At 39.2% G+C, this 15,993-nt stretch overlaps 1 protein-coding gene across 2 annotated transcripts in view; it reads right to left on the reverse strand.

Annotated features, from left to right (window-relative positions):
• Adgrg7 (adhesion G protein-coupled receptor G7) overlaps positions 1–15,993 on the reverse strand; it is a 74,512-nt gene that overhangs the window by 49,097 nt on the left and 9,422 nt on the right. For both annotated transcript variants that reach the window (XM_031364126.1, XM_031364127.1), the window contains exons 2-6: positions 12,343–12,456; positions 10,787–10,903; positions 7,693–7,805; positions 4,683–4,832; positions 729–829 (exon numbers count right to left, since the gene is read on the reverse strand). In XM_031364126.1, coding sequence (XP_031219986.1) covers positions 729–829; positions 4,683–4,832; positions 7,693–7,805; positions 10,787–10,903; positions 12,343–12,456 — 595 coding nt within the window. The remainder of the gene's footprint in view (positions 1–728; positions 830–4,682; positions 4,833–7,692; positions 7,806–10,786; positions 10,904–12,342; positions 12,457–15,993) is intronic.

Genomic DNA, 15,993 nt, shown 5'->3' on the forward strand with positions numbered 1-15,993 from the left:
AGAAAATATCTAAAATAAAAAAAAAAAAAAGAAAAATATTTGGAATATATTCAAACAAATTAATTGAGGTAAATAATTTCAAAGAACTTGCCCATTGTGAATTTGTTCGTTTTTCTGCAGTAAGCAAGATTAAATGTAAAAATAGGTTTAAAACTGTATTTTAATCATAGGCCTCTATAAGTAAACATGATTTGGGTGTATACATACATAAGCAAAAGTAATCAAGAACATGGCCTTAATAAGCAGAAGCAAAGGAGGTGGGTTGGAATTTCCTTTTTTTTTTTTTTCCCCAAGTAGCTATAGGAAAAAAAAAAGTCTATCAATCTTGGGAAGAAAGAGCTGAGGTGTGCACTGTAGGCTGACTGTGTGCTCCATCCTGTAGTCGGGTGCTCTGTGCAGCTCTGTGCATTGAGAAGGGAGCTGGAAGAACACCTTCTTTATGCAGAAGCTGCTGCTTTGAACACACCAGAGCTAGGTTAACTGAACAAACAGTAATCTGAATCATCCCAGTCACTTTTTCTCTGAGCCCATGAGCACAGCTCAAACCAAGAAGGTAGCACAGATCACTCCATGTAGAACAAGATGAAGTAGAAAATCAAGGGTTTTCACTCAACTCCAAAGCATCAGCCAGTTCTTGTAAGCCTGAGAGGAATAGATTCTCTAATCATGCGTCGACCTAAGGAGGAAGATGGCACTTCCACAAACTCTCTTTCCAAACAGTTGCTTACATGTTAAAGGTTGTGCTCTTGTCCATCTCAGCAGCTTTTTGAAAAACAGCTTCACTGGCATCCAAAATCTGACTCACTGTGGTTATAGCAATTTTTTTTGCCTGTGAAAGAGAAGGCACATCACATAAGATATGTGTCATGCATAATTATCACTACAATCATGAGGAATTATCATGGTAACCAATAACACCAATAGCATGATAGTCCAAAGGAAAGTAATTGTTTAAAACACAGTTTTCGTTTGAGACCTAGCTGAGACAAAGGAAAGACCCATAATAAGAAGTGAAAACATAAACGAAGCTGGTGAACACTCAATAGGACAAAACGGCAACCAACAGGTTGGGAAAAGATCTACTAATCCTATGTCTGATAGAGGGCTAATATCCAATATATACAAAGAACTCAAGAAGTTAGACTCCAGAGAAACAAATAACCCTATTAGAAAATGGGGTACAGAGCTAAACAAAGAATTCTCAACTGAGGAATACCAAATGGCTGAGAAGCACCTAAAGAAATGTTCAACATCCTTAGTCAGTAGGGAAATACAAATCAAAACAACCTTGAGATTCCACCTCACACCAGTCAGAATGGCTAGGATAAAAAACTCAGGTGACAGCAGATGCTGGTGAGATTGTGGAGAAAGAGGAACACTCCTTCATTGCTGGTCAGATTGCAAGCTGGTACAACCACTCTGGAAATCAGTTTGGCAATTTTTCAGGAAATGGACATAGAACTACCAGAGGACCCAGCTATACCATTCCTGGGCATATACACAGAAGATGCTTCAACATGTAATAAGGACACATGCTCCACTGTGTTCATAGCAGCCTTATTTATAATAGCCCAAAACTGGAAACAACCCAGATGTCCCTCAACAGAGGAATGGATACAGAAAATGTGGTACATCTACATGGAGTACTACTCAGCTATTAAAAACTATGAATGTATGAAATTCTTAGGGAAATGGGTGGATCTAGAGGATATCATCCTGAGTGAGGTAACCTAATCACAAAAGAACACACAAGGTATGCACTCTCTGATAGGTGGATATTAGTTCAGAAGATCGGAATACCCAAGATACAATTCACAGACCACAAGAAACTCAAGAAGAAGGAAGACCAAAGTGTAGATACTTTGATCCTTCTAAGAAGGGGGAACAAAATACCAATGGAAGGAGTTGCAGAGACAAACTATGGAGCAGAGACTGAAGGAAGGACAATCTAGAGACTGTTCCACCTGGGAATCCTTCCCATATTCAATCACCAAACCAGACACTATTGTGGATGCCAGCAAGTGCTGGCTGACAGGAGCCTGATATAGCTGTCTCTGGAGAGGCTTTGACAGTACCGGACTAATACAGAAGTAGAGGCTCACAGCCATCCATTGAACTGAGCATAGGGTCCCCAATGAAGGAGCTAGAGAAAGAACCCAAGTAGCTGAAGGGCTTTCAGCCCCTTAGGAGGAACAACAATATGAACTAACTCTACCCTCAGAGCTACCAGGGACAACACCACCAACCAAAGAGTACACATGGTGGGACTCATGGCTCCAGCAGCATATGTAGCAGAGGATGGCCTAGTTAGTCATCAATGGCAGGAGGAGAAGCCCTTGGTCCTGTGAAGGTTCTATGTCCCAGTGTAGGGGAATGCCAGGGGCAGGAAGTGAGAGAGGGTGGGTTGGTGAGCAGGGGGATAGGGGAGGAAAAAGGTTTTGTTGTTGTTGTTGTTGTTTTGTTTGCTTGTTTTTGTTTTTTTTTTCAGAGGAGAAGCCCAGAGAGGAGATAACTTTTGAAATGTAAATAAAGAAAATATCTAATAAATGAAGCTGGTGAAGTAGGAGGCTTAGTATTTTGAATTTGACTTCATGATAAGTTCATTCACAGAGCTTTCTCCATTCATAAAAACACTTGGCTTGGATAAAAGTAGGCACAAATATTGCTGCAATGCTGCCTGTCCAAACTTCACAGCCCACGATACTTAACACAACTTAAATACTTAGTATCGGGTACTTAGTTAGCTATCAGAAAATTGTTTTCTGATAATCGAACACTCTGGTGTGTCAGAGACAGCCTCTTGACCTTTCATTCCTATATGTCTTTACTGACTAATTTTTCTATAAACTTTACAGGTAGCAGCACAAAGCCTTTGAATTCTGTCTTTAATTACTTTGTTACTTAAAATCTACTTTTCAAAGGACCTTTGGTAATTAAAACAATTTTTGAAAGAAGGTGTCTGAAAATCATGAAGGAGAAGAGTTGTGCTAATGTACTTTCATTTTGATGGCTCACAACCCTGCTGACCAAATCAAGAACTCCATTGATGAAAAATGTTGAGTATACTTCCTTTTTTTATGTTTGAGAATTTAGCAGGCCATCGTATTAGACCTGTAAACCTGGCTTAGGGCTTTTTAGAAAGCCAGAGACCAAACTGTGAGTATGCTTGGCACAGAATGCAGAGCTTAAAATTGCACATTTCTGAGCAAGTGTACAGGAAAACTGTTTACTTGGGATAGAACAGTTTAATAAAATTGTTACTTTATACATAATAAAGTTAAAGAGACTTGTTTATTCTAAGACATGCTGGAATATCTAATGTAATAATAACTAGAGGGTTATTATTATCAACTCCAGAGGGTGTTTAGACATATCCCCAGGAAATGTTCTCTGCCCAATGGTTTTAACTTAAACACCACTCAAATCATAGGATAAGGAATAGAATTCAGGATGTTCCTCCCATTTTAGGTTTTGGGAATCAAACCTAAGGTCCTGCATATGCTAACAAAACACTATCAGTAGGCTACAATCCCAAACACTTCTTATGGCTTAAAACCTTGGATTTTCAGTCCCAAAAGGAATGCATGGTATGTACTCACTTATAAGTGAATACTAGCCATAAAATACAGGGTAGGATACCCATGCTATACTTCACAGACCCAAAGAAGCTAAACAAGAAGGAAGGCACGAGTGAGGTTGCTTGAATCTCACTTAGAATGGAAAAGAAAATAGTCATAAGAGGCAGATGGAGGGAGGGAACTGGGTGGGAGTGGGGAGGGGGAGAGGAATAGAGAGGGTTCAGGATCAGGTGTGGGGAAGGACAGGAGACAGACAGGGGTGGAGAGGTGGAGGACATCTCCAGGATGTGACAGAGTCCTGGGATGAGAGAGGTGCTCAAGAATCAATGGGGCTGACCTTAGCTGTCACATTACTGGGGCTATAGAACCTGAAGAGGCCACCTCCTATAGCCAGGCAGGAACACCAGTAGAGTGCCCACAAAACTTCCTACCCAAAATTTATCCTGTCTATAAGAAATTCATGAATGGGGGTGGAGGAGAGACTGATTTTCCTTCCAATCACCAGCCCAACTTGAAACTCATCCCATGGGGAAGCTCCAATCCTGACACTATTAATGGTATTATGTTATGCTTGCAGACAGGAGCCTACCATGGCCTGTCCTCTGAGAGGCTCCACCCTGAAGCTGGCTCAGACAGATGCAGACACCCACAGCCAAGCAGTGGATACAGCTTGGGGACTCCTATCAAAGAATAGAGGGAAGGATCGTGAGACCTTCACAGGGAAGCCAATAGAGTCAACTAACCTGGACTCTTGGGGCCGTCAGTGTTTGAACCACCAACCAAAGAACATACACAGGCGGGACTTATGCCTGCCTGTGCATATGTAGAAGATGTGCAGCTTGTTCTTCATGTAGGTGCCAAACAACTGGAGCAGGGACTATTCCAACAGTTGTTGCCTGTCCTTGAGACATGTTCTTCTATCTAGGGTGCCTTGTCTGGCCTCAGTGGGAAAGGATGTGCCTAACCCCTGATGTACCAGGGTGGGAGAATATTCAGGGAGGACACACCCACTCAGAGAGCGGGGAATAGGGGGAAGGATAGTGGGAAGGAGTAAACAGGAGTGGGAAGTATGTAAAGTGAATAAAAACAAGTCTTGTGTTTTACCTTGCTGTCAGCCTCTTTGGTTGCATTGAAGATCTGTCCAACCACTGCAGTAGCAGAAGTGATGTTCTCAGCTGTCAGTTTATTGGCATCTGTTGTTAAAACTTGGGCTTCTATAGAAATATTCTCAGAGACTTTGGTGATGTTGTTTATCTGTTTAAAAGTAGTTTTTGTTTGTTTCAAAAAGTCTAGTTTATAAAAGCATTCCTAAACATTTAACAAATGACTGCAGTTGAATGAGCTGTCTAACTTAGCCTTTGTTTGCTTCTTTCTTTGTGTAAGCAACACAGTTCACAAAGCCCAGGGAATTTCTACATTCTCTGCTATCTGCATGCATTATATTAAGAACAAGGCAATACAAATCATGGACCACGTGAAGCTCAAGAGGAAGGAAGACCAAAGAGTGAATGCTTCAGTCCTACTTAGAAGGGAGAACAAAATAATCAAGGGAAGTAGAGGGTGGAAGGGAATTGGGAGGAAGAGAAGAGGGGGAGAGGAAAAAAAGGGGAAGAATCAGGTATGGGAAGAGGTAGAGGAGATATACAGAGGGTCAGGAAATTGAACAGAGGTGTGTAGAAATTGGGGACGGGGAACTGGTGGTAGCAACCAGAAAGTCCCAGATGCCAGGAAAGCAAGAACCTCCCAGGACCCCACAGGGATGACATTAGCTGAAATACCCCACAAAGGGGAGAGGGAACCTGTGGAGACCATATCCAGAGCTTAGGCATGCTACCCACCCCCACACCCCCTGTTGAGGGATGGGACTACATACCCATCTCTAAAATTTTAACCCAGAATTGCTCCTGTCTAAAGGAAATATAGGGACGGAGTGAAGCAGAGATTGAAGGAAAGGCCACCCAGAGACTGCCCTACCTGGGAATCCATCCCACATGCAGACACCAAACCCAGACACTACTGCAGATGCCAAGAAGTGCTTGCTGACAGGAACCTGATACAGTTGTCTCCTGAGAGGCTTTGCCAGATCTGACCAATACAGATGCAGTGGCTTGCAGCTAACCATCGGACTGAGAACAGGGACCCCAATGGAGGAGTTGGGGAAGGACTGAAGGAGCTAAAGTGGCCTTATCTGGCATCAATGGGAGGGGAGGCCCTTGGTCCTGTGAAGGCTTGATGTCCCGGTGCAAAGGAATGGAAGGGTGGTGAGGTCGGAGTGGGTAGGTGGGTGGTGCAGCACCCTCATAGAAGCAGGGTAAGGGGAGGTGGGGTAGGGGATTTGCAGAGGGGAAACAGGGAAAGGGGGATAACATCTGAAATGAAAATAAGTAAAATTTTTAAAAAATGTAAAAAAAAAAAAAAAACCCAAAAGCCAAAAAAACAAAAATCCAAGGAACTGCTATAGTCATGTCACTGTGGAACTGGGGTCAACATATGGGGATGGAGTGAACTCAGTTTTACACTAGATGGCATCATCCTTTCAAAAATCAAACCAGTATTCATTTGTAAGGAGGCAACAGAAAAAAAAATATTAAATTCAACAGCCAAGTCTTAGTGCTGGGCATACTGGTATTTTAGGGTGTGATTATACATAATAAAATGTACACTTATACATAATTTATGATATAAATTATAAATAAAAATGGTTCTGTGAGCTGAGCTCCCTCATATCTCTTAAAGAATTGGTAAAGTTTAGAAGCTTATCCTAAGTTTACACAGCTTGGAAATCGCAGACTTGAGAGGCTAGTACTAGCTTCTCAGATTCCAGAATCTGTACTCTTTCTTTCAATGTGTGATTGACAGCTACCTGCACTTCCTGTTTCTCATTCCCACCCCACCCACACCCTGGCCATCTTGATAAGGGAGTTGCTGTGGTTCCTTGTGGATTTTAAACTCAGCAGTAGCTCTACATCTGCTTGGCGATGGTCCCTGCCAAAAGCACCTTATTCAAGAGTTCTAACTTTTCCTCACCTATAATAATATTTAACTGTAATGTTTAAAACTTAAACAAGATTTCAAAAACATAGTAGTGTACTTAAAATGCTTTAAATGGTTCAGGAACATCCTCAATTAACCAAAATTTTGTTTACATTTTATTTATTGGTTTTAATGTTACAATTCAGAAGTGATTTATTCCATCCTAATACCACATTGAATTTTTATTTGGTCTTTCTATGCTAATGACATGAAAATGAGCTGCACTTTCATGATTCTGGACAGCAGTAAACCACAACTTCTAGTTTACTTGTAGTCATTCACAGATGATGAAAGTAACTGACAACTTTATAGAGTGTGCTACATTAGTTACCCATGATGTTGAGTAGATTAGGTGATTTAAATACATTTTAAATATATAGTGGACTTATCAAGTCTTAATCGTATTTTATGTCCAGGATCATCTGTATTTGGTAGCAGTAAATGATCATCCATTGGAGGCATTAGCTGTATTACCCTTAGTATGGAAATCATATCCAATTTGTTAAAGAAGAAATAATGTAGATAGAAAATACCTACACAAAGAAATGCCTACATCAAAGTTTTCAGGTTCTTCCTCTTCTTGTGTGATCATACAAGTCAGCACACTTCCATGCATGTTCAGTTGTCTATTCCTCAGCCCGTATAATTAAGATGAATGGGAACATATTTAGTCATAAATCCTTATTTTACTAACTCATGGATATAGCCCCAAGACTAATGTCAACATAAAGTTGTCTGTGTCTAAAGGTCATGAATTGTTCAATTTTTTTCATTCATTTTAATGGAGTAGACTATCTTTGGTTTATGAAGCCAGGGCTCTATGCTCACTCAAAGCTTGAGCAGTCTAAAAATATAATGCCATTTAAAATATTTTCTAGGCTATCATTTGCTGAAATAAAATATCAACATTAAAGAGATATTGACTTTAACCAAATCAGAATGGTTTCACTGACTGGTTTTGTGATTTATAATTTGAGAGTTTTAAAAGCATTGATTTGACCATTAGGTATGTAAAGACCAAAGAGTTGGCCTAGACTCAGAATGTATCCCAGCTGTTCAATGGATGGATTAGAAGACATACCTGATACTCCAGTGTCTCTAGATTTACTTCACAACTTGCTATTGTTACATTTTGTTCTTTTATGTCTCCTAACTCAGAAACATCACATAGCCGAGTTGCTTTAGGATTGCCCGCTTCAATAAAAAGGAAAAAAGTGTAAAAAGTCAGACATGGAAATCACTGCATGCATGCTTCATGCCATTGTGACCCTACTGGTCACTGCATGTATTGACTTTTGAGTCTGAGTCTGGGTTGACCTGTGAATGACTGTGGTCAATGGAGTGTGGTGGAAATACATGACTTCCAGCACCTGGGCTTCAAACATTCTCTCAGTTTCAGTCTCTACTATTTTAGAATAGTAGAATGTTAGAATGGTTTCCTGAGGTAACATATGCAGAAGTGAGTCTAATGATGGGAGACAGACTATGTACTGCTGAACTGAGATGATGTAGCTACTGGTCAGCATATATGTTCCTCAAATGAACATTCTAGCTGAGAAACCTAAAGCATTGTTGTTTTAGGATGAGAATTTGGAGATATTTTAATACCCAGTAATAGGAAAGTCAACCAATTGCTACAGTATTCTGCACAATTGTCTTGATTTTTAAAATGGGAGTTTCTGCCATGACCAGTTGCTATTTACTCCCCTCTTTGTCTCAAGAAAGATTCACTTTCTAACACATAGGAATGAAATAACTTTGAACTGGACACAATGAAGGTATATACTAGGCTGAGACCAGAACCGATAGGAAGATTTCTTACTGGCTATTAAATTATATGTTAATCCTTTCTCTCTATGCAAATCTGGGTAACTCCTGGAAGACAGAATTCCAGAGTATTGCAGCAAATGCTAGATGTTCTCTTGGCTCTCAGTAAAGCATCCCCTTGGCAGTTTTGTTTCCTCAGATCATCTGAGCTTTCCACCTCATTGTTATCTAGTTACTAATGACTACATAATATGTATAGGTAACATCATAATTAAAAGGGTGGCTCATCACAGGCAAAACTTCTCAGGATCAGTGTTAAGACAGCTGCTTTGAGAAATGTTAAGAGATGTTGATATCAAAAACTGCTTTAATGCCACTTAAAATAAGTTAGAGTTTTCATTAATTTATATGATCACAACACCTCTACTTCAAAACATAATAAAAGTTTTAACACATATAGGATTTGTGTGTTTTAAGAAGCCATATCAAGTATGCTTCTTCCATTCATTATTCATCAAATTACAAGTGTATTCAAATATCATTGAAATGTACTATAATCACTTGTTCTATAAAATAAAATAATTAAAAAGAATTCTTAACATAGAATTAAAGGTGGATTTGGTAATAATTGAAATATATATCTTTAAAATGATATGGACTCTGTCTGAAATTCAAAGTTATACATAATAAACATTTTCATAATGTTGCTCAAGAATAAGATAAATGTCAAACAAAAGATGATACTGTGACTCTCTTAGCACCCCCAAAGTACTACATCAAACAGCTGTGATGACCTTCATGGATATATTACTGACACTTATTTTTCCAATTCATAGCATCTAGTTATGTTTTGTAAGTTGTATCTGGTTGACAAAGCATAAAAAATGTAAGGTATATACAATATAGAAACTGAAGACAACAGTTATCCATAGGTGCACTGTACAGTATAGTCTATAAAACATGCATAGTAAAAACAAATATATTGACATGTTCCTTTAGCTTTCTGAGAAATTAAGAGGCTTGTGCTGTCTAGTTTTATGTCAACTTGACACAAGTTATAGTCATCTGACAGATGGGAACTTCATTTGAGAAAATGCTCCCATAAGATCTGGCTGCAGGCAGGCTTGTAGAGTATTTTCTTAATTAGTGATTGATGGGGAAAGGTGCAGCCCATTCTGGGTGGTACCAACCCTGGCCTGTAGTCCTGAGTTGTCTAATAAAGCAAGCTGAGCAAGCCCGTAAGCAACACTCCCTCATGGCCTTGTATCAGCTCCTGCCCTGCTTGAGTTCCTGTGCTCATTGAATTTGATGATAAACTGTTATATGGAAGTGTGAGTGAAACAAATCCTCTCCTCCCCAAGCAGCTTTTGGTCCTGGTGTTTCATCACAGCAATCATAACCATAACTACGAGAAGGCTGGGAAGGATATATATTAAGTATAGGATGGATCATAGACATGTGAGTGATCACTTACAGAATAAGTAAAAAAAGAATGTAGGAAAAAGCAATTGCTATGATGTATTTAGAATTTCAGTGTGGTCAGGATATACACAAAAGTTAATATCTGAATAAAATATGAAATCGTTCTCACCGCTACTGATAATAGCTTTACCAAACATTTTTATAAATGAGTTTTAAAGTGACTGCATTCTTGAGATATCCAATCTGTAAGAAATGGGGGTCTGGCAAAGCTAATAAGATACAAATTAATGCAGTCAAGGGACAAGTCAAACATCTAGATAAAATTATATGATCAGTACGCTCTAGTTGTTATGAAAGAGCTCTCTGGATGAATAAAGTCTACACTCAGAATATTTTCCTCAGTGTGGTCATCATCAACACTCTTAATCTTGTCTGGAAATGTATTAGAACAAGAACAGATTCAAGAACAGATTCTTGAAATGCCTCAAATACATAGGGTTGTCATACTGATGAAAGTATCATGAATCTAGAAATATACCATGATGAATAACCAAAGTGACCAAGGAAATAAAGGACTACTGATGACAGGCCTACTCCATTTAGTTTCTACTTGGAAAGATGTATACTTAAAAAAGTACGGAAGAAATCTGTAATATATATTGAGTTAAGATAATGTACGCAAATGCTATAACTCACAGAATAAATATTCACCTCAACAAATGCCATGGGACAGAATAAGCTAGAGAAAAAAAAATTCAATTAAACACAGATAAGGAACAGTTTAGAAACAACTGACCACATTAAAATTTTTAGGGAAAATATGAATCTTTGCAGTTCTGTACTAACCTTCAAACATTGACATTAAAGTAAGCTAAAACTTTCCTTTCTCTCTTGTCCAGAGACCTAGTTATAGTTGAGGGAGTGGTAGGTATGACTGAGTCTAACCATTCTTGTGGTAAAACAAAGATTCCAGGGGATACACATACCATTTGCGGTGCCTGGATCACATGTTTGCAAAGAAGGTCCATATCTGCCCACTGGGATTCTGGCAAAGGTGAATATGGTACCATTCACCTTGTAGGTACTATTTTCACAGAAATTAGCTGTAATGGAAACAAATTTCTCTCATAATGAATTATATCTTTTACTTTTGAAATTTGAAAATGGATAAAAGATGAAGTTCAGAATCTTTGCAGTGTAATTGAAAAAAGACTCACAAGCCAACGGGCCAGTTCAGTTTCCATACTTTCTATCAGCTTACATTTTTGCCATTAGAACAAATACACTGGATAATAGGTTTCTGTCAAAATGTACATCATAAAGACTTGGGTTAGAGGGGAGGTGTGAACACTAACACACCTTACATGAAGTACAAGTTGCAAGAAGTATGTATTGATTAGTTAGGATCTAGAGAATTGCCTGATGACTATCTATGGCAGCAAAGCAAAAAGGACAAAATCATGGGGGTGTAGGATGCATTAGCTGGAAGGAGTAGAGGCAATTAATGGAAGTAAATGGAAAGACTATTCCAAACTGGAAGTGCAAGAATAAAAACTGTTGGAAACTACACCTTGATCCAGAACAGCTTGAAATGGGATTTTGACATCATTTATGGACATCAAACCATAAATTTAATAATTCAAGGGAAAGGAAAGGACTGAATTAAGCATATATCTAAGTATATCCTTAGATAGAAAGACTCATCGTGATTCAAAAATAAAATATGCTAAAACTGTAGCATTTGAAAGGGAGTCAAATAGCATATAACCCCTTGAAAGGACTTGCAGAAACTATATTGCTAGCTGTCCTGGATAAAAGTCTGGAAACAAAAGAAAATTATGTCTGTGAATTACAGAAAAAAATGATATTTAGAAAATGGACAAAGTGTCTCCATCATATAGAGTCTAAGAGGAAAACATGGCCTTGATTGTTGAGAGGAAAAAGAAAACCCTCACATTTTTAGCATTTATAATATTTTTCACATATGTGTGTGTGCTTGTGTTTATTATTTGACAGTTTTATACAATTACATAATAAATGTTAGATTTTTTTCCCATTCCCACTTTCCTTCTATCGCCCATTCTCTAAAATCCCCTTCCCAATCAGTCCTCTGCCTCCTCTCATGCCTTCTTTTGGTGTTTGATTCTCTGAGTTTAATTAGACTTTCTTGCTCAAGAGCATGAGTGGGAGATTAGTTACTGGGGTTAGGGCAAATTTGTCAGTGGATACACCCCCGGAGAAAATCATGTCTTCTCCCCTAACAACAGTTAACTCTCAATAGTTCCTCAGGGAGAGAGAGGAATGTCCTAAGAACCCCTGGTATCTACTGATGAAGTGTGGACAGACCAATCTTGTGCAGGTCTTGGGAAGGTAACTACAGCTGTGGTGAATTCATGCATCCATATCTTAGTGCTATCAGCATTATGTTTATTGTGTCTATAGTCTTGAGCTAAAGCTTTCTAGATTTTTTTTTTTGCTGCTGTTCTTGTTACTAACAAAAGACTCACCAATATGTCATCATAGTATTAGTCAAGTAACTTACTGATTGTACATCTCAGCCCTTTCCACTCTTCAGTACATATGCATCTGCCATTTTGCCAGGTTCCGCCATTCCTGCAGAACTGTATAGGGGTGCTTGACACAGAAACAAATATCCCTGAAGAACCAGAAAACAAGAGAATAGTATGGGAACTTATCAGTTAGTTTTTCTTTTTAAGCCTGTAGCTCTTTAATTTCTATATGCAAAACCAGATTGGCATTTCTGGAAATATCCATTATAATATCACACATATTGTTACATCAATATGTAACATTATGAATAGTAAAAAAGGTATACTTAAAAGACAGAACATCTAATGAGAATCTTCTAAGAGGAAATAGATTAGATAGATAGATAGATAGATAGATAGATAGATAGATAGATAGATAGACAGACAAACAGACCGACCAACCAAGTTAGCATGCACATTTCAAATACTATTTGGATACTATGCTGGCTAGTTTTATGTCAACTTGACACAGGCTAGAGTCATTTGAGAGGAAGGAACCCTAGTTGACTAAATGCTTCCATAACATTGGACTGTAGGCTACCCTGTAAAGCATTTTCTTAATTAATGATCGATGGGTAAGTGTTCAGCCCATTGTGGGTGGTGCCATTCATGGGCTGATGGTCCTGGGTTCAATAAGAAAAGAGACTGAGCAAGCCATGGCAAGCAAGCTGGTAAGTAGCCCTACTCCATGGCTACTGCATCAAGCCCTGTCTCTAAGTTCTTGTCCTGATTGAAATCCTGCCTTCACTGTTTTTGATGATGAACTGTTCCATGGATCTGTGAGTGAAACACACCCTTTCCTCCCCAAATTGCTTTTGGTCATGGCATTTTGTCACAGCAATAGAAACCACCAAGACAAATACAAAGGAAATAATGAGGACAGAGGTCACATCACCAATACTAAAGAGGCAGTATTTGAATTAGACTGTATAATTAAATCAAGTAAACTCAGATAAAAACTTGTGGTCTCAATTGAAAGCACAGAAAGGGCAGTATCAAAGAGGGTGGGGTGCTCAGTAGGTAAAGTGCTTCCTGTGCAAGCCCAAGTTCAATCCTCAGAACCCTTGTGGAAAAACCAGACATGGTGGTACCCACTTCCAGTGGCAGAAGGTAGATACCGTCTGGGCCTCACTGGCCAGCTCCAGGCCAATATGAGTGCCTATCTCAAAACACAGTGCAGATGGCACTTAGGGGTGATAACATTAGAGGTCGTCCTCTGATCTCCACAGACATGCATGTGGCATACCGGGCATACAACTATGTGTGCATACTCCAATGCAAGGTGTAGCATCACAAAGCAGGTAAAGTTCTCACGTGTCCCAACCACAGAGTAGAATGTACACAATAGCAATGGTCCTGTGTGACATAGAGTAGACTGCAAAGAACTTTATACATTAAGCTCAGGTAAATCCAGAGGGAATGCCGAGGGATCTTAAGACAAAGGAGTTGCATTAGCAATGTTTTCTAGGGTGACTTATCCAACAATACGTTGGGCATATGGCAGGCAGTGAAGAAGAGTGAAACAGTAATCCAGTCATCAGTGGTAAGATGGTAGATAGTAGTACACCCCTCAGGAAGAACACCCGAAATATGAACCCCCCCCCTCGGGAAAACCTTATTTTAGATAGGGGACACTAGTGTTTGTAGAGTGGATGGCGAAACGCTAATGGTAGAGTGGTTTGTGCTATGTTGAGTCTCCCACAGATCGACAGCCTTACACTCTCAGCAGTATTTATAAATGCACCAACACCAGCAAGGACAACAAAGCCTGCTTGAGAGTGCTAAAAAGCCAAGAAAAATATCCAGAAATTAAAGAGAATTCTGCTTTTGTAGTTCTTCCACTAAGGGTATAACCGAGTCTGAGTGACCAAAGTGGATGAAAATCCAGCAAAAAGCTACAATCTTAATAGATGAAGGCATGAGAAGACACTGGCGTTGACAGAGCACCTGGAATTGAAGGGAGGTTTTCAGGAGAGAGGCAAAGGAAGATGGCTCAGCCTTTGTATATAAATTTCCATTAAATATGGAGAAAAGAAACATTTTAAAAAAATAGAATTATAAGATCTAGATCTAGAGGGGCATGTGTGTGGGAGAGAGAGAGAGAGAAAAAGAGAGAGAGAGAGAGAGAGAGAGAGAGAGAGAGAGAGAGATTGAGATTGAAGTCATAAAGCAGGAAGATAAAGGATGCTTGAAAAATTCTCAAATTTGGTTAAAAATTTTGTTTTGAGATCTAAAAGAAGCTCAAAAGTCACAGGCAGGATAAATATGCACATGACCAAACTATGAAAATTCAAAATTTAAGAAAAATTCTGATGGAAATCTATTAACAGCCTAAATTTTACTAATGGATTAAGAAGGTAAAAGTATCAGTCTTATATAAGTTCTCTAAGAAAACAGAAAAGCAAAACTATTCAAGTCTTTAGAAAAACAAGGTATGATGGTTTGTATATGCTTGGCCCAGGGAGTGGCACTATTAGAAGGTGTGGCCCTGTTGGACTAGGTGTGTTACTGTGGGTGTGGGCTATAAGACCCTCACCCTAGCTGCCCAGAGGTCAGTCTTCTACTAGCAATCTTCAGATGAAGATGTAGAACCCTCAGCTCCTCCTATACTGTGCCTACCTGGATGCTTCCACATTCCTGCCTTGATGATACTGGACTGAACCTCTGAACCTGTAAGCCTGCCTCAATTAAATGTTGTCCTTAAGAGTTGCCTTGGTCATGGTGTCTGTTCATAGCAGTAAAACCCTAAGGCAGAAGTTGGTAACAGGGACTGGGGTATTGCTGTGATAGGCCTGACCATGTTTTTGTTTGGAGGAATGCGGATATTGGGACTTCAGAAAGCATTGGAGTGCTTTAAGTTGGTTTTAATGGGCTATCCTAGTAGGAATATGGAAGGCTTTGCTGCTGAGTATGATTTGAACTGTGCAGAACTGGCCCAAGACGTTTCAGTGGAGAAGAATTTCAGAATGTGGCCCAGAGTCTATTTTTGTGGTATTTTGGTGAAGAATGGCTACTTTTTTGCCATTGTCTGAAAAGTCCGAATGTGGCTAAGGTGAAGAGACTCAGATTAATTGCATTGATAAAGGAAGTCACAAAAATGCCCATTATAGACTTTGTTCTCTTTAAGTCTCATGAAGAGGATTTTAAACAAGTGTAGCAAGCTTAGAAAGGAAAAATATAAAATATATGGTTTGAGTATTAATGGAGTACCAGGAAGTGAAATGGAGATGAATTCTGTGTTCAAGGAGATAAAAAATTAAGGGAGTGGGATTTTGGAGCAAGATCCTACTCTGATAAATTTAGATCCAGTCATGGTGGTACACAACTTTAACCCTAGGAGATAAAGCCAAGTAAACCTCAGAGTTCAAGGTCAGCCTGAGACAGCAAATTTTAGATAAGAAAAACTTAAATCCAGTCATGGTGTACACACCTTTAATCCCAGGAAACAGGCATGCAGATTTAAGGTCCATCTACAGAGCAAGATCCAGGACAGCCATGCTCAGGCAGTGAAGGAGTTGGAAAAGAGGAAGCTAGTGATAATGTAATAGAACAAGGGGGCCATGTTTCAGCTCCAGGAAGCAACAGAACTCAGCAACTTTGGCCATGTGTCTCTGACTTGATAGTCAAGAGTAGGAGACTACTGG

The sequence above is a fragment of the Mastomys coucha genome, unplaced genomic scaffold (assembly GCF_008632895.1).
Source record: "Mastomys coucha isolate ucsf_1 unplaced genomic scaffold, UCSF_Mcou_1 pScaffold12, whole genome shotgun sequence".
NCBI classification, from domain to species: Eukaryota; Metazoa; Chordata; class Mammalia; order Rodentia; family Muridae; genus Mastomys; species Mastomys coucha.